Source organism: Manis pentadactyla, chromosome 4 (assembly GCF_030020395.1).
Source record: "Manis pentadactyla isolate mManPen7 chromosome 4, mManPen7.hap1, whole genome shotgun sequence".
Taxonomy (NCBI): domain Eukaryota; kingdom Metazoa; phylum Chordata; class Mammalia; order Pholidota; family Manidae; genus Manis; species Manis pentadactyla.
Window position 1 is genome coordinate 16,888,481 of NC_080022.1, and position 18,766 is coordinate 16,907,246.

At 39.7% G+C, this 18,766-nt stretch overlaps 2 protein-coding genes across 3 annotated transcripts in view; one reads left to right on the forward strand and one right to left on the reverse strand.

Annotated features, from left to right (window-relative positions):
- Positions 1–4,097: 4,097 nt before the first annotated feature.
- On the reverse strand, positions 4,098–6,184 carry TEX46 (testis expressed 46). The gene is made up of 3 exons (XM_057501970.1): positions 5,996–6,184; positions 4,430–4,626; positions 4,098–4,122 (listed from the first exon to the last, which is right to left on the reverse strand). Exons 1-3 carry the CDS (start codon positions 6,182–6,184, stop codon positions 4,098–4,100), a joined length of 411 nt encoding a protein of 136 aa, XP_057357953.1.
- A 3,039-nt stretch (positions 6,185–9,223) lies between these two features.
- Positions 9,224–18,766, forward strand: part of KDM1A (lysine demethylase 1A) — a 65,836-nt gene continuing 56,293 nt past the window's right edge. For both annotated transcript variants that reach the window (XM_036914643.2, XM_036914645.2), the window contains exon 1: positions 9,224–9,738. In XM_036914643.2, the coding sequence (XP_036770538.1) occupies positions 9,379–9,738 (360 nt within the window). In that variant the 5' untranslated portion in view covers positions 9,224–9,378. The remainder of the gene's footprint in view (positions 9,739–18,766) is intronic.

An 18,766-nucleotide genomic window follows, 5' to 3' on the forward strand; every position in this document is an offset into this window, starting at 1 on the left:
GAATCAGAAGTGAGAAAGGAAAAATCACTACAGACACCACAGAAATACAAAGAATTATTACAGAATACTATGAAAAAGTATACACCAACAAACTGGATAACCTAGAAGAAATGGACAACTTTCTAGAAAAATACAACCTTCCAAGGCTGACCCAGAAAGAAACAGAAAATCTGAACAGACCAATTACCAGCAATGAAATTGAATTGGTAATCAAAAGCTACCTAAGAACAAAACCCCTGGACTAGATGGCTTCAATGCTGAATTTTATCAAACATTTACTGAAGAACTAACACCCATCCTCCTTAAAGTTTTCCAAAGGAGTAGAAGAAGAGGGAGTACTTCCAAACTCATTCTATGAGGCCAGCATCACTCTAATACCAAAACCAGGCAAAGACACCACAAAAAAAGAAAATTACAGACCAATATCCCTGAGGAACATAGATGCAAAAATACTCAACAAAGTATTAGCAAACCAAATTCAAAAGCACATCAATAAGATCATCCATGATGATCAAGTAGGATTTATTCCAGGGTTGCAAGGATGGTACATACAACATTTGAAAATCCATCAATATCATCCACCACATCAACAAAAAGGACAAAAACCAAATGATCATCTCCATAGATGCTGAAAACACATTTGACAACATTCAACATCCATTCATGATAAAAACTCTCAACAAAATGTGTATAGAGGGCAAGTATCCCAACATAATAAAGGCCATGTATGACAAACCCACAGCCAACATTATACTTAACAGCGAGAAGCTGAAAGCTTTTCCTTTAAGATTGGGAACAAAACAAGGATTCCCACTCTCCCCACTTCTATTCAACATAGTACTGGAGGTCCTAGACATGGCAATCAGACAACACAAAGAAATAATAGGCATCCAGATTGGCAAGGAAGAAGTTAAACTCTCACTGTTTGCAGATGACATGATTTTGTACATAAAAAACCTTAAAGAATCCACTCCAAAACTACTAGATCTAATATCTAAATTCAGCAAAGTTGCAGGATACAAAATTAATACACAGAAATCTGTTGCATTCCTCTACTCTAACAATGAACTAGCAGAAAGAGAAATCAGGAAAACAATTCCATTCACAATTGTGTCAAAAAGAATAAAATACCTAGGAATAAACCTAACCAAGGAAGTGAAAGACCTATACCTCTAAAACTACAAGACCCTCATGAGAGAAATTAAAGGAGATAACAACAAATGGAAACACGTCCCATGCTCATGGATAGGAAGAATTAATATTGTTAAAATGGCCATCCTGCCTAAAGCTATCTACAGATTCAATGCAATGCCTATCAAAATAACAACAGCATTCTTCAACAAACTAGAGCAAATAGTTCTAAAATTCATATGGAACCACAAAAGACCCCGAATAGCCAAAGCAGTCCTGAGAAGGAAGAATAAAGCAGGGGGGATAATGCTCCCCAACTTCAAGCTCTACTACAGAGCCACAGTAATCAAGACAATTTGGTATTGCACAAGAACAGAACCATAGACCAATGGAACAGACTAGAGAGCCCTGATATAAGCCCAACCATATATGGTCAATTAATATATGATAAAGGAGCCATGGACATACAATAGGGAAATGACAGCCTCTTCAACAACTGGTGTGGGCAAAACTGGACAGCTACATGGAAGAGAATGAAACTGGATTATTGTTTAACCCCACACACAGACATAAACTCAAAATGGATCAAAGACCTGAATGTAAGTCATGAAACCATAAAACTCTTAGAAGACAACATAGGCAAAAATCTCCTGAATATAAGCAGGAGCAACTTCTTCCTGAACGCATCTCCTTGAGCAAGGGAAACAAAAGCAAAAATAAACATATGGGACTACATCAAACTAAAAAGTTTCTGTACAGCAAAGGACACCATCAACAGAACAAAAAGGCATCCTACAGTATGGGAGAATATATTTGTAAATGACGTATCCGACAAGGGGTTAACATCCAAAATATATAAAAAACTCACATGCCTCAGCACCCAAAAAGTATATAACCTGATTAAAAAATGGGCAGAGTATATGGAGAGACAATTCTCCAAAGAAGAAATTCAGATGGCCAACAGACACATGAAAAGATGCTCCACATCACTAACTGTCAAGGAAATGCAAATTAAAACCACAATGAGATATCACCTCACACCAGAAAGGATGGCCAGCATCAAAAAGACTAAGAACAACAAATGCTGGCAAGGATGTGGAAAAAGGGGAACCCTCGTACACTGCTGGTGGGAATGTAAATTAGTTCAACCATTGTAGAAAGCAATATGGAGGTTCCTCAAAAAACTAAAAATAGAAATACCATTTGACCCGGAATCCTCCTCCTTGGAATTTACCCAAAGAACACAACTTCTCAGACTCAAAAAGACTTATGTACCCCTATGTTTATTGGAGCACTATTTACAATAGCCAAGATATGGAAGCAACCTAAGTGTCCATCAGTAGATGAATGAATAAAGAGGATGTGGTACATATACACAATGGAATACTATTCAGCCATAAGAAAAAAATTAATCCTACCATTTGCAACAGTATGGATGGAGCTGGAGAATATTATGCTCAGTGAAATAAGCCAGGCAGAGAAAGACAAATGCCAAATGATTTCCCTCATTCGTGCAGTATAACAATGAAGCAAAACTGAAGGAACAAAATAGCAGCAGACTCACATACTCCAAGAAGGGACTAGTGGTTACCAGAGGGGAGGGGTGTGGGAGGGCGGGTTAGGAGGGAGGGAGATGGGGACTGAGGGGTATTATGTTTAGTACACATGGTGTGGGGCTTCACGGGGAAAACAGTGTAGCACAGAGAAGGCAAACAGTGAATCTGTGGTATCTTACTACTCTGATGGACAGTGACTGCATTGGGGTATGGGTGGGGACTTGATAATATGGTTAAATGTAGCAACCACATTGTTTTTTCATGGAAAACCTTCATAAGAGTGTATACAATAATACCTTAATAAAAGAATTTAAAAAAAAAAAGATATAGACCAAGAAATATAGACAACAGACTGTTGGTTACCATAGGAAGGGGGTTGCAGAGGGGTTGGGTGAAAAAGGTGAAGGGGATAAAGAGGTACAAACTGCAAGTTGTAAAATAAGCTAGTCATAGGAATGCAAGTACAACATAGAGAGTATAATGAATAATATTGTAATATCTCTATGGTAATGGGGTAACTATACTTATGGTGGCAAGAATCTAGTAATGTATATAGTTATTGAGTCACTATGTTGTACGTGTGAAATCAATATAATACTGTATGTCAACTTTATTCCAATTAAAAAAAGATTTATAACAGCAGAAAGGGTAAGATAAGTGATTCCAGGGGAAGAAACCATGCAAGCAAAGATGTGGATGCATTTGGGGATGGCCAGTCACCTGATGATTTTAGGTAAGGCACCAAAAGACGTTAAGTCACACAGAATCCTACAGTGAGGTAGTGATTTCCTTCCCAGTTCCCTTATGGAGAAAAGTCTCAGCTTGGTGCTAGCATCTCTTTCAAACTCTAACACTTGCTGATCTCCCTTTTTAACCCCAAATTCACAGGCTCAGATCCTTCAGTGATCAACCAAGCTCTGGTTGGCACTTAATAATATCACTTTGTTATTATTGTCTTTTTTTGACAATTGTGTTCTAGTTAAGGCAAATGGTACTGTTTTTTAATTTACAGATAAAGTTCATATTTTTATTATTATTTTCCTTTACAGATAAGTATATTGAAGCAAGAAATGGTTGATTTAAAATGACAATACTGAGTTAAACGTTCAGCTGGCTCCTGGTTATGGCAAAAATCACGAAGATGGCACACTAATGACTGATGTTTAGGAGACTCGGGCATGGAGTGTAAAGCATTGGGGGGGTGAGTAACAGAACCAAAAAATGGAAAGGAGGTCAGATCATGGAGGGTGTGAGTGTGGCTTTTATTCTGTCAAGCGTGGCAAGGAATACGCCCAGCAGCGTGCTTGGCAGGGTGCGCTCTGGCCTCTGAGCACAGGGTGAGGGTAGACAAGAAGCTGCAACAGCCCTGGGGAGGCCGTTGTAAGACTCAGGGTGAACAGGGATCATGGTCTAGACACGGGTGGAGGTGGCCCAGCTGAAAGAGAGGAAGGGCTGGGTGCCAGAGCTCCTATCAGGCCGTGTCATAGACCTGGTGAGCATGGCTTTCTTTTCCAGAGGTCACCAACCTTTCAGCCTCCAGTTCTCCTCTCTAGTGTGATTTATGAAGAAAATTCAATTATCTCTGACTGGGTTTTACTGAGTAAAGGTAACAACAGAGGAGGCCAGCCCACCCCAGTCTCTCTGACCTCAGCAGGGGGAATAGTGCAATCAGAGATGAAGTCCTTAGTGGATTCCTCTTCTTGCCAGTTCTGTGTTTGTGAAATGTCTGCTGTCGGCCGAACCTCCCACGGTGATTCATTCTATTCCATATGATGAACATCTGATTTTCTAAGACTTTCAGCTTAATTTCACTGAACAAAAGCCGTTCAAGGATCTTGTCCTGGAGGGCAAAGCAGGCGTGCAGTCTCTTGACTTCTTTCATGCTCATGACGTTGCTGTTGGGTTTGGTTTTGGGAACCTTTGGTTTATCTGCCTCTTCCTGAACTCACCATCACAGAAAGAGGAAAAGTTGGTTAATGATCATCCCCTCCCATGCCAGGTGATTTATCAACATCGTCTTAATCAGTTGTCACGAGCAGCCTGAAAGGAGAGCATCTTTGCCCAACTTGTGTGTAAGAAAATTAAGGCCCCGCGGAGGAAGGTCCCTTTCTCAGCAGTATCCAGCCTGCGTGAGAGCCCTCAACTGCCAGGACCCACAGTTGCCTTTGGTTCATAGGAAGAAATGAAATGGCCCACTAATCTGCACTCACAAAGGCCATAAAACCCTTAACCCAATGTCTCTGTCTCCAGAGTTTGTACTTTCCCAATGTGCCTCTCTCAGAGACCTCCTTTGTCAGGTCTCAGAAAATCTCCAGCTGCCAAGTCAGTGTTCTCATGATTATCTCTGTACTCCTCCTCTGCCTCTCACACAGTTAATAATAACACTTAATTTTTTTTTCTTTTTGGATTCAGCTACAAATATCTGATCTTTAAAATTATTTAAGAATTTAATATTTCAGACATGCAAAAAAGTAAATATTGTAACAAATGCCCACGTTCCCACACCCACTTAAGGAATAAAAATATCACGAATGTGATTGAAGTCCCCTTTAGATCCCTCTTCTAGGTATTCCTCTCCCCTCCCTGAACCTCATCTCAACTGCAGTCCTGAGTTTGGTATTTGTTTTTTCCATTCATTTCTTTATACCAGTGGCTCTCAATGGGTGGGTATTTTGCCCTCCCCAAGGGGCATTTGGCAATGTCTGCTGACATTTTTGATTATTATAAGGGGGTGAGGGTGCTATCCTAAGGATTCTGGTAAACATCCAACATGCACAGGATTCTCCCTCGCAACCAATAATTATCCCATCCAGTGTCAGTTGTGCCAGGTTGAGAAATCCTGCCTCAGAATACTTTCATAAGTATCCATAAACAAGGCAGGATACTGTTTTGCATGTTTTTAAATTTTATATAAAGATGTCATAACATAGGTACATTTCTGCTGTGTTCATTATCCTATTTTAGAGCTGTATCTATATCTACATTACACATGTACCTTTAGTTTATCCATTTAAATTTTTTTCCACTTTTAAGTCATTGTTATTGTTGCCAAAGCATGTTGACATCAGCCATGATATAGAAGAGTCTGGGATGGTCCCTATTTTTCAGCAGAGGGAAATGAAACCATGTGTAGGAAGAATGCTTTGTCGTCTGTCACCCCAGAGGGAGCTGCAAAGTGGGGACCTAGACCAGTGGTCTTGGGTTCCTCAGTCTCACCCCATTCTCCTGACATCTTCCCTGTCTGCCACCCCAATCTAGCTGTAAATTTCCCATCAAACCCAGCTGAAGCCAGGGCCCCTCTTGCTCACCTGCTCGGACTCTGGTGGGGTGGGCTTGAGTTCACAGTTGACCAGCCAGTTGCTAAGCAACAGAAGGAATAAGAACCCAAACAAGGCTGCCTTATAGTCGATCAGCCAAGCCACCAATGCTCCTATGGTACCTGAGGAAGCAATTAACCCATAGATATTCCTAAAAAGAGGCATTAGTTCCCTCAGCATTATGGCTTAGAGGCACTCAGGCCCTGAGACTCTGCCTCAGTGCCCCATCTCAGAGATTTGCCCTCCATGACAGAAGTCACGGCTGCCCCTTCCTCTGAGACATAACCAGCCCCGCCTTCCCCAGCTGCCCCATAACAATATTAGATACTCCTATATCTGAAGTAGCTACTGTGTGCCAAACTTTAACAGGCACTTTGCAAGCATAATCTCATGATGTCCTCACAACTGCCAGGTGATGTAGGCCCTAGGTGACATAGGACTTCATTCCTTCAATAGTACCTCTGGGCCTAACCACTGGGAATAAAATGGCTAGCAATATAGAGCCCCTACCCTCATAGTGAAGGAGATTGTGAAGAAAAATTACTCAAAATTTGGGAGGAAGACAAAAAGATTACTGTGAGCTCAAAGTCAAACTAGAATATTGTCGAACTGGTCCACCTGTTGACCACTTGATGTTTTAAGTGAAGGTAACTTTGTTTGACTTACTATTTAATATTGATTAAGGTCCTGACTCTGGAAAGTCAGATGCCAAAAAGTCAGGTAAGTAGATAAGTTGCTCCAGCAATTCCTCTTCTGGGTATATATCCAAAAGAACTGAAAGCAGAGTCTTGAAGAGGTATTTGTGCACCCATGCTCACAGCAGCATTACACAATAGCCAAAAGGTGGAAGCAACCCCAAAACCCATCAAGAGATGAATGGGTAAACAAAATATTGTATGTACATACAATGGAATTATTTAGCCTTAAAAAAGGAAGGAAATTCTGAAACATGCTACAACATGGATGAACTTTGAGTAGATTATGCTAAGTGAATGAAGGAGGACAGTGTGTGTGTGTATGTGCATGCACATGTGCACATTTCAAAACAAATCTTTTTTTAACAAATAAAAAATGCTGAGGTTAAGTTCTTATTTGGCCACAAAAATAGAATAATAATAAAACCAAGATAACTCTTAAATATGATTAGGATGATAAATTTTATGTTATGCATATTTTACCACAATTTTTAAAAAGTAAAAGCTATTTCTGGAAAAAAATGGGTAGGTTGCAAATGATTATATTTTGCATATAGATACAAATGAGTTCTGTTTGATAGAAAGGATAACCCCACTGTTTAGTTTTATGGCCTTGTAGAACATTATCCATTTTTTTCTTATATAACTTTGCAATCTTATTCCTGCATTCTGTTTTACTGCAGTCAGCTTCTCATATTTTCCTTTGAACCAACTTTAGCATCATGCTGCTTGTCTCAAAAGAGAGTTAAATAAATCTTTGACATATGCTCAGTATTTTGTATGAGAGTTCTTTATGTTCAAATAGCAATTTTAATGGCCATCAGGTATATTCAATTAGTTGCCACTTGGGGCATTGGATTAGTTCTCCTTAATTGTTATTACCTATAACCTGAGATAAACAGCATTAAAGTTAAACCTTTGTATGTATACTTGAATATTTGCCTATGTTTTCCTGAAACCAGGACTGCTTGGTCAAAGGATATGCATAATTTAAAATCAAATTTTAAGTTTTATTAAATTAATAAATGTGCAAAAAAGTCAGAACTACAGGATTGAAATAAACAAGTTTCAATCTCCTATCTTACCCCCTCCCTCAAGTTATACAACTCAGATAACCAATTCCAGCTTTTTCAGCTGTTTCTTCTGGTATTTATTTTGATATATCTTATAGTATGCTTATAGTGTTATTTCTTGATTTATTTTCACATTATGTACTATCTTTTTATGATGGAAGATGAGGACTTACCTCCTATGCAGAACCTTCCTCATTCCCACTTCATCCTCCCTTCCAGAAACCCCTTATCCCTTTCCTCCACAAATTTTCTCTTTTTCTCCATTCTCTCAAAATATTTCTATCACTTTGGTTAAAACAGTATTCATTGCTTACATTGTTAGGGCCATGTCAATGGAGGTCACAACTGAGCTGTATGTTGTACTATGATTACACTTTCTTGAATAGCTTCTAGTTTTCCTGGACTTGACCGCCTCTTTTTTTCTGTTTGTTTAGCTTTAAAAAAGCAAAAATTCAACTTGAATGAAGTACAACTGACATAAAATAAAACATACTTATTTTACATGTAGAGTACAATGAGTTTTGACTAATATATACACCACTGCCACCAAGATATAAAAATTTCCGTCACCCCCAGGAGGTTCCCTACTGCTCTTTTGCAGTTAACCCCTTACCCTTGTCCAGGCAACTCTATAATTAGAGATTAGTTTTACCAGTTCTTGAATTTCATGTAAATGGAATTTTTAAAAAATCATACTTTGAAGAGACAGACATGTAAAAAACCAAATCCAGTTCTGTGTAATGTGGAAATAAACCTTAACACAAAGCCTCTGTGTTGGGTCAGTGAAGGATTCCTTCAGAAATTAAAAGAATAAACTGCCTCCACCATCATCAGTATTAGAATTACCCTGGAATAGAAAGCCGTGTTATGTATGGAGCTGGAAAGGGAAGGACGACATAGGGAATGGGAGGAGGTCCACACACAAGGGAGGGCACAACAAAGCCCTGGAGGCAAAACCAATACAGTTTGGACTCAAACCTGGATTTGACTTCTATTTTATTCCCACGAAACTCATTTGCTCCCCCAAATTAACCCCAGTCCAAGCAGGCCAATTATAAATAAATGAGATGATTTATCATTTACATTTCAGTGTTTTCCCCTCTCTAGACTGTAAGCTCTTTGAAAGAAAGAACTTCATACTTAAACCCTTGTCACACAGGGTGCGTTAATAGATATTGGTTAAACTGACGAGCCGGTAAGTGAATGAATGAGTGAATGGATGAATGAATGAATTCATGAATCCACGCAAGTCCCTGGATGAAACGGTCGCCCTTGGAGGTGCAGTCTGGCCCAGAAGCCCTAGGACCGGGATAGTGCCGGGACCGACTCCAAAAACCAAGGAGACTCTCTAGGAAACCATCGCGCTCTTTGCCATGGAGCCACTCTAGCCCCAAGGACGCCGCTCTATGGCAGCGAGGGAGGGTGGGGCCGCAGGCGTCTCGGGCCTTTTTGTCCGGGCGCGGCGGGAGCGCGCTTAACGCGTGCGTACTCGACGGCTGCTGGCAGCGCGCAGACTGCGTGAAGTGCGGCGAGGCTAAGTGGCTCCGGACTCACGGACCGACAGGGCGAGCGGCCCCTGCGGCTGTCGGCGGCCAGGAGGCCGGAGATGTTGTCTGGGAAGAAGGCAGCAGCCGCGGCGGCGGCGGCGGCGGCGGCAGCAGCTGCGGCGGCCGGGACCGAGGCCGGCCCTGGGGCAGCGGGCGGCGCGGAGAACGGCTCAGAGGTGGCCGCGCCGCCTGCGGGCCTGTCGGGCCCTGCCGAGGCCGGGCCGGGGGCGGCCGGAGAGCGCACTCCCCGAAAGAAGGAGCCTCCGCGGGCCTCGCCGCCTGGGAGCCTCGCCGAGCCGCCCGGGTCCGCCGGGCCTCAAGCCGGACCTACCGTCGTGGCCGGGTCAGTTACCCCCATGGAAACGGGAATCGCAGAGACTCCGGAGGGACGACGTACCAGCCGGCGCAAGCGGGCGAAGGTGAGGCCCGACCCCCTCCTTCAAACCACAGATCCGGTGCCTCGCTTCCTCGAGGTGTCCAGCCCCCAAACCTCCTCCTCTCTTTCCCCGGCCTTGAACCCTGCGCCCACCCAGACGGCCCCAGTCAGTCGTATCCCCACCCCGTCACCTCACTAGCTGAGTGGGTGGGGCGAAAGAGGCGAAGGTCCTTGCCGGTGGTTCAGTGTGGTCTTTGTGCTGGGACCGGGCCGTCCTGGGAATGAGGTTTTGATATAAGGGGTGTTTTACTCATTACATTTTGTACACTTTTTCATTTTCTTGACTGGAAAAAATGGCTCCCTGACGTAGAGTTATGGTTGGCGTTGCTGGAGACATAGCACTTGCTTGTTCACAAATGTATCTGGGTGCTGCTCAGCAGCATTTATGGAGTTTCAACTGGGAGCATATTGGGGATGTTGGGTGATGCTAAAGGAATTGCCTTAGCCCTGGAGACGTAAAAGAAAGGAACGTTTTTTTTTTTTTTTAGCCCTTGCAGTCCGCTGGGAGTTTTCCTTTTATCCTCTCCGCAATCTTCTGACAGATTTTTACAGATGAGAAAGCTAACCAAAAGGGCTGATATCAGTTGGTCAAGGTGCAGATATATGGGAAGAAGATTTATCACAGAACAGTAAATACAGACAAAAGCTGCCTCACTAATCTGGGTGCCAGATGCTGTGTTCAGAGCGTCACCAAACTTTTATTTTTGCTAAACACCACTATGCAGGTATTGTTAGGCCCATTTAAGGAATGAACAAACTGAGGCATACTTGCCTAAGTTCAAGCAGCTTGCCTATGTCACATAGCTGAGTAAGTGGTGGAACCTGAACGTAAGCTCTCCACTTCCGTTGTGATACGATACCATAAGCTTCTGAAAACAAAGGACCACATGGAACACCAGCAGGGTGCTGGGCACTGGGGCAGTAGTCCTAGGGTTCAGACTTTAAATGTGGATCTTTTCCTGGAGATTTCATGGTTCAGTTGAGAAAACCGGAAACATACATACCTGTCATTTTTAAATAAGTAAATATTTAAAATCGTGTGATGTGATTTATATACTTCATGCATATACAGATTTTCTATCTGCATATAATGTTTTACTAGGTATATCAAGGTAGTGTGTATAAGGATCTTCTTGAGAAGAACAGTACCCAGACTGAGGCCCCTCAGATCCAGCTACCCACTTGGGGATCTCTTTCCAACAACAAATACCTTGTGCTAACTAAGAGGAAAGGCTTTTGGGGGCCTTTACCAAACATGGGTTAGAAAATCATAGAGGTTACAACTTACATCTTTCAGAAGTGATGTAGAAGCAGAAGCCCAAAATGGTTTTATTTTACTATTTTAATACAAAGTGTGGCCAGAAACCATGTTGATAAGCTGTTTTTTAAAAATGGGGTGTATTGGGATAATTCACATATACCATTAAATTTACCACTTTTAAGCGTATGATTCAGCGATTTTTAACATATTCACAAAATTGTGCAACCAAAACCACACTCAATTTTAGGGCATTTCCATCACCTCCAAAAGACATCTGTATCATTGACAGCCACTCTTCATTTTCCCTTTCCCCCAACCCTTCCTTGGCAACCTCTAAACTCCTTTCTGTTTCTATGGATTTGCTCCTTCTAGACATTTTATATAAATGGAATCATGTAGCAAAGGCCTTTTGCGCCTTGCTTTAGTGTGTTTTCAAAGATTCCTTACTCCCATTCAGTACTTGATAACTCTGGTGGAATAATATCTGGATATACCACATTTTGTTTATCCAGTCATCATTTGATGGACATTGGGTTGTTTCCACTTCTTGGCTATTACAAATAATGCTGCTATGAGCATTTATTAAAAAATGTTTGTCTGAACATGTTTTCAGTTCTCTTAGGTATATAGATAGGAGTGAAATTGCAGAGTCGTATGGTATGTCTGTGTTTAACTCTTTGAGGAACTGCCAGTTTTCCATAGCAACTTTATCATTTTACATTTCCACTGGCATTGTATGAGGGTTCCAGTTTCTCCATGTCCTTGTCAACCAACACTTGATACTGTCTTTTTATTAAAGATGTAGATGTGAAGTGGTATCATTGTGGTTTTGGTATGTATTACCCTAATTCTTAATGATGTTGGGCATCTCTTCTTGTGCTTATTGACCATTTGTATATCCTCTTTGGTGAGTATCTTCTCAAATCATTGCCTCATTTTTAAAGTAGGTTATTTACCTTTTTTATTGAAGTATAGTTGTATGATATTATATTTGTTTCAGGTGCACAACATAGTGATTTAACAGTTATATATATTATGAAATGCTCACCACAATTAGGCATACTTACCATTTGTCACCATACAAAGTTATTACAGTATTATGGGCTATTTTCTCTAGACTTTACTTTTCATCCTTGTTACTTTTATTTATTTTATAATTGGAAGTCTGTACCTTTTATGCCCTTCATCTGTTTTGCACATCCACCTCTTTCCCCTCTGGCAGCTACCAGTCACTAATTCTGTGAAAAATACCATTTCTATTTTGATAGGGATAGTATTGAATCCCTGTTCTCTGTATTTATGAGTATTTCTGTTTTGTTCATTTGTTGTGTTTCTTAGATTCCACATGCAATCATATGGTATTTGTCTTTTTCTGTCTGATTTATTTCACTCAGCATAATACCCTCTAGGTCCATCCATGTTATCACAAATGGCAAGATTTCATTATTTTTTCTTGCTGAGTAATATTCCATATGTGTGTGTATACCACATCTTCTTTATCCATTCATCTGTTCGATGGATAATTACTTTGCTTCCATATACTGGCTATCATAAATAATACAGCAGTAAACATAAGGGTATGTATATCTTTTTGAATTAGTGTTTTTGTTTTTCTTCAGGTGAATACCCAGGAGTGGAATTACTGTTTCGTATGCTATTCCTATTTTCAATTTTTTGAGGGACCTACATACTGTTTTCTGTAGTAGCTGGACCAGCTTACATTCCCACCAACTGCATGAGGGTTCCCTTTTCTCCACATCCTCACCAACACTTGTTATTTCTTGTATTTTTGATACTTGCTATTCTGACTGGTGTGACGTGATGCCTCATTGTGGCTTTGGTTTTAATTTCCAGGTGATTTGTGATGTTAAGCATCTTTTCATGTGTCTATGGGCCATCTGTATGTCTTTCTTTGGAAAAATGTCTGTTCAGGTTCTCTGCCCATTTTTTAATCAGATTATTTTTTGTTGTTTTTGGAATTGAGTTGTATGAGTTCTTTTTTATTTTTTTATTAAGGTATCATTGATGTACAAACTTATGCTCAGGTTTCACATGAGCAACATTGTGATTACTACATTACCCCCTATTATCAAGTCCCCACCACATACCCCATTACAGTCACTGTCCATTAGCATAGTAAGATGCCATAGAGTCACTACTTATCTTCTCTGTGCTATAGTTGTATGAGTTCTTTATGTATTTTAGATATTAACCCCTTATCAGATATATCATTTGCAAATATATTCTCCCATTCAGTATGTTGCTTTTTCATTTTGCTAATTGTTTTCTTTGTGGTACAAAAGCTTTTTAGTTTGATGTAGTCCCAATTGTTTATTTTTGCATTTGTTTCCTTTGCCTGAGGACACAGATCCAGAAAAATACTACTAAGGCTGATGTCCATTATTTCCTGTGTTTTGCTTTTAAGAGTTTTATGATTTCAGGTCTTGATGCCGATTTGAGTTTATTTTTGTGTATGGTTTAGGAAAGTGGTCCAGTTTCATTCTTTTCCATGTTGTTGTTGAGTTTTCCCAGCACAATTTATTGAAGAGACTGTCTTTTCTCCATTATATGTTCTTGCCGCCCTTGTTGTAGATTGACCATATAAGTGTGGGTTTATTTCAGAGCTTCATATTTGTTCCGTTGATCTATGTGTCTAGTTTGGTACCAGTGCCATACTGCTTTGATTACTATAGCTTTGTAGTATATATAGTTTGAAATCTGGCATTGTGATACTTCCATCTTTGTTGTTCTTTCTCAGGATGACAAGGTCTTTGTGGTCCATATAAACTTTAGGATATTCTAATTCTGTGAAAAATACCATTTCCATTTTGATAGGGATAGTATTGAATCCCTGTAGATTGCTTTGGGTAGTATGAACGTTTTAACAATATTTTTCCAATTCATTAGGGTGGTATATCTTTCCATTTATTTATCATCATCTGTTTCTTTCATCAGTATCTTACAGTTTTCAAAGTATAGGTTGTTCACTTCCCTGGTTAAATTTATTCTTAGGTATTTTATTCTTTTTGATGCAATTATAAATGGGATTGTTAATTTCACTTGCTGCTACTTTATCATTAATGTATAGAAACACAATAGATTTCTATATTTCAGTTTTGTGTCCTATAATTTTACTGAATTCATTTATTAGTTGTAATAGTCTTTTGGTAGCATCTTTAGGGTTTGTTATGTACAGTATCATGTTGTCTGCAAATAGTGACAGTGTTACTTCTTCCTTACCAATGTGGGTACCTTTTATTTTTGTTGTCTGGTTGCTGAGGCTAGGTCTTCAAGTCCTGTGTTGAATAAAAGTGGTGAGAGTAGACATCCTTGCTTGTTCCTGATCTTAGAGGAAAAAGGAAAAGCTTTCATCTTTTCACCATTGAGTATGATGTTAGCTGTGGATTTGTCATATATGGCCTTTATTATATTGTGTTATATTCCCTCTAAACACACTTTGTTGAGAATTTTTATTATGAATGGATGTTGAATTTTGTCAAATGCTTTTCCTGTGTCTATTGAGATGACCATGACCATACAATCATTTATCGTTCATTTTGTCAGTGTGGTGTATCATGTCAATTGATTTGCAGATATTGAACCTTGCATTCCTCGAGTAATTCCACTTGATCATGGTGAATGGTCCTTTTAGTATATTGTTGAATTCAGCTTGCTAATATTTTGTTGAGGATTTTTGCATCTGTGCTCATTAGGAATATTGGCCTGTAATTTTCTTTTTCTGTGGTGTCTTTGGTTTTGGTATCAGGATAATGCTAGCCTCATAGAATGAACTTGGGACAGTTTCTTCCTCTTCTATTTTTTGGAATAGCTGAGAAGGATAGGTGTAACTCTTTTTTAAATGTTTGGTGTAATTCATTTTTTTTTTTTTTTTTTAATTGAAGGGTAGTTGACAACAGTATTGCATTACATTAGTTTCAGGTGTACAACACAGTGATTCAACATTTATATACATGATAATTCTAGGTACCAGGTATCACCATACCAAGTTGTTACAATATTTTGACTATATTCCTTATGCTATACATTACATCCCGGTTACTTATTTATTTTACAATTGGAAGTGTGTTTATATATATATATATATATATATTTTGTGAGGGCATCTCTCATATTTATTGATCAAATAGTTGTTAACCACAATAAATTTCTGTATAGGGGGGTCAATACTCAATGCACAATCATTAATCCACCCCAAGCCTAATTTTCGTCAGTCTCCAATCTTCTGATGCATATAACGAACAAATTCTTACATGGAGTACAAATTCTTACATAGTGAATAAGTTACATGGTGAACAGTGCAAGGGCAGTCATCACAGAAGCTTTCGGTTTTGTTCATGCATTATGAACTATACACAGTTCAAATATGAATATTCATTTGATTTTTAAACTTGATTTATATGTGGATACCACATTTCTCTCTTTATTATTTTTAATAAAATGCTGAAGTGGTAGGTAGATACGAGATAAAGGTAGAAAACAGAGTTTAGTGTTGTAAGAGAGCAAATGTAGATGATCAGGTGTGTGCCTGTAGACTATGTGTTAATCCGAGCTAGACGAGGGCAATAAACATCCATGTATGCAGAAGATTTCTCTCAGAACATGAGGGGGGAGGTTCTAAGCCTCACCTCTGCTGCTCCCCATTTTCTCACCTGATGGCCCCCTGCGACTGTGCCTGTCTTAGGTTGTTCCTCCCTTGAGGAATCTTACCCGTCTCTGGCTAACCAGTCATCTTCCGGGGCCATACAGGGAAATGTTAAGTTGGTAAGTGAGAGAGAAGCCTTATTGTTTGAAAAGGTTAGCTTTTTACTTCTTTGCATATTTATGCCCCGTGGCTTCTATGCCCAGCATTTGTCTTGAGGTATCTTTACCACTTGGAAGAATTATGATACTCGGTAAATTTGATATGAGGCACGAATTCTATTTAAGGGTTGTATTAGGAAGGACGAAGAAAAGCTATAGAAGTAGCAGGCAGAAGAAAACATGGGGAGATTGATTATTTCTTTGACATATCTTCTAGTACAGTAACTTCAGCATGTATAGGTTTTAAACTACTAATTAAATTGTGCACACACATTAACATAATAGGAATATAGTTACCTAACCAAAGCATACCTGTAATTACTAGCCATCTCCAGTGAAACCAAGAAAACCAGTTAGGCACCTTAGGCATTTGTGAAAACTTATCTATGATATGGTGGATATTGTCCGACTGAACTTAAACAGTCTGAGAGAATTCAGATAAACTAGAACAACCCATTCCTGGGGACTGTTCATATCCCATATGTTCTTTTAACGATAAATAGTCTGTGGTTGTAAGATTTTGGAGTGCTACAATTTGCACTTCTCCTAATTCTTGGTTGAGTTCCAACAGTATAGATCCAGTCCAATTTTTGTTTTACTGTATGCACAGGCCAGCTTAGATATCTCCTTCATCATTCCCATGGCAAGTCCAGGAACTGGTGGGATGAGTGCATCTACACCTGTGACAGTGCATGGATCTTTGTTGGAGTTTTTTTTTTTTGCTGATCATCTTCTGTCATGAGTCTTCCCGAGAGTGCTGATGTTGGAAGTTCTTTTTCATATCGTATCTTAGTTCATTTTCGGGGTAGCCAAATTAGGCTTTGATCCTCTGTATAAACACAAACAGACCCTTTGTCTACACTTTTATATGCCCTTTATATCATTGTGTAGAACTCATTAGAGGTCACCACATAGGAACTGCTTTTTTTTTTTTTTTTTAATCATTAATCTACACTTACATGACGAATACTTTGTTTACTAGGCTCTCCCCTATACCAGGTCCCCCCTATATACTCCTTTACAGTCACTGTCCATCAGCGTAGCAACCTGTTGTAGAATCACTGCTTGTCTTCTCTGTGTTGTACAGCCCTCCCCTTTCTCCCACCCCGCTATGGATGCTAATCTTAATACCCCTCTTTTTCTGCCCCCCCTTATCCCTCCCTACCCACCCATCCTCCCCAGTCCCTTTCCCTTTGGTACCTGTTAGTCCATTCTTGAGTTCTGTGATTCTGTTGCTGTTTTGTTCCTTCAGTTTTTCCTTTGTTCTTATATTCCACAGATGAGTGAAATCATTTGGTATTTCTCTTTCTCTGCTTGGCTTGTTTCACTGAGCATAATACCCTCCAGCTCCATCCATGTTGCTGCAAATGGTTGGATTTGCCCTTTTCTTATGGCTGAGTAGTATTCCATTGTGTATATGTACCACATCTTCTTTATCCATTCATCTATCAATGGATATTTAGGTTGCTTCCAATTCTTGGCTATTGTAAATAGTGCTGCGATAAACATAGGGGTACATTGGTCTTTCTCATACTTGATTGCTGCATTCTTAGGGTAAATTCCTAGGAGTGCAATTCCTGGGTCAAATGGTATGTCTGTTTTGAGCATTTTGATGTACCTCCATACTGCTTTCCACAATGGTTGAACAAGTTTACATTCCCACCAGCAGTGTAGGAGGGTTCCCCTTTCTCCACAGCCTCGCCAACATTTGTTGTTGTTTGTCTTTTGGATGGCAGCCATCCTTACTGGTGTGAGGTGATACCTCATTGTAGTTTTAATTTGCATTTCTCTGATAATTAGCGATGTGGAGCATCTTTTCATGTGTCTGTTGGCCATCTGTATTTCTTTTTTGGAGAACCGTCTGTTCAGTTCCTATGCCCATTTTTTAATTGGGTTATTTGTTTTTTGTTTGTTGAGGTGTGTGAGCTCTTTATATATTCTGGACGTCAAGCCTTTATCGGATGTGTCATATTCAAAGATATTCTCCCATACTGTAGGGTTCCTTTTTGTTCTATTGATGGTGTCTTTTGCTGTACAGAAGCTTTTCAGCTTAATATAGTCCCACTTGTTCATTTTTGCTGTTGTTTTCCTTGCCCGGGGAGATATGTTCAAGAAGAGGTCACTCATGTTTATGTCTAAGAGGTTTGTGCCTATGTTTTCTTCCAAGAGTTTAATGGTTTCGTGACTTACATTCAGGTCTTTGATCCATTTTGAGTTTACTTTTGTATATGGGGTTAGACAATGGTCCAGTTTCATTCTCCTACATGTAGCTGTCCAGTTTTGCCAGCACCATCTGTTGAAGAGACTGTCATTTCCCCATTGTATGTCCACGGCTCCTTTATCAAATATTAATTGACCATATATGTCTGGGTTAATGTCTGGAATCTCTAGTCTGTTCCATTGGTCTGTGGCTCTGTTCTTGTGCCAGTACCAAATTGTCTTGATTACTATGGCTTTATAATAGAGCTTGAAGTTGGGGAGTGAGATCCCCCCTACTTTATTCTTCTTTCTCAGGATTGCTTTGGCTATTCGGGGTCTTTGGTGGTTCCATATGAATTTTTGAATTATTTGTTCCAGTTCATTGAAGAATGTTGCTGGTAGTTTCATAGGGATTGCATCAAATCTGTATATTGCTTTGGGCAGGATGGCCATTTTGACGATATTAATTCTTCCTAGCCATGAGCATGGGATGCGTTTCCATCTGTTAGTGTCCCCTTTAATTTCTCTTAAGAGTGACTTGTAGTTTTCAGAATATAAGTCTTTCACTTCTTTGGTTAGGTTTATTCCTAGGTATTTTATTTTTTTTGATGCAATTGTGAATGGAGTTGTTTTCCTGATTTCTCTTTCTGTTGGTTCATTGTTGGTATATAGGAAAGCCACAGATTTCTGTGTGTTGATTTTGTATCCTGCAACTTTGCTGTATTCCGAT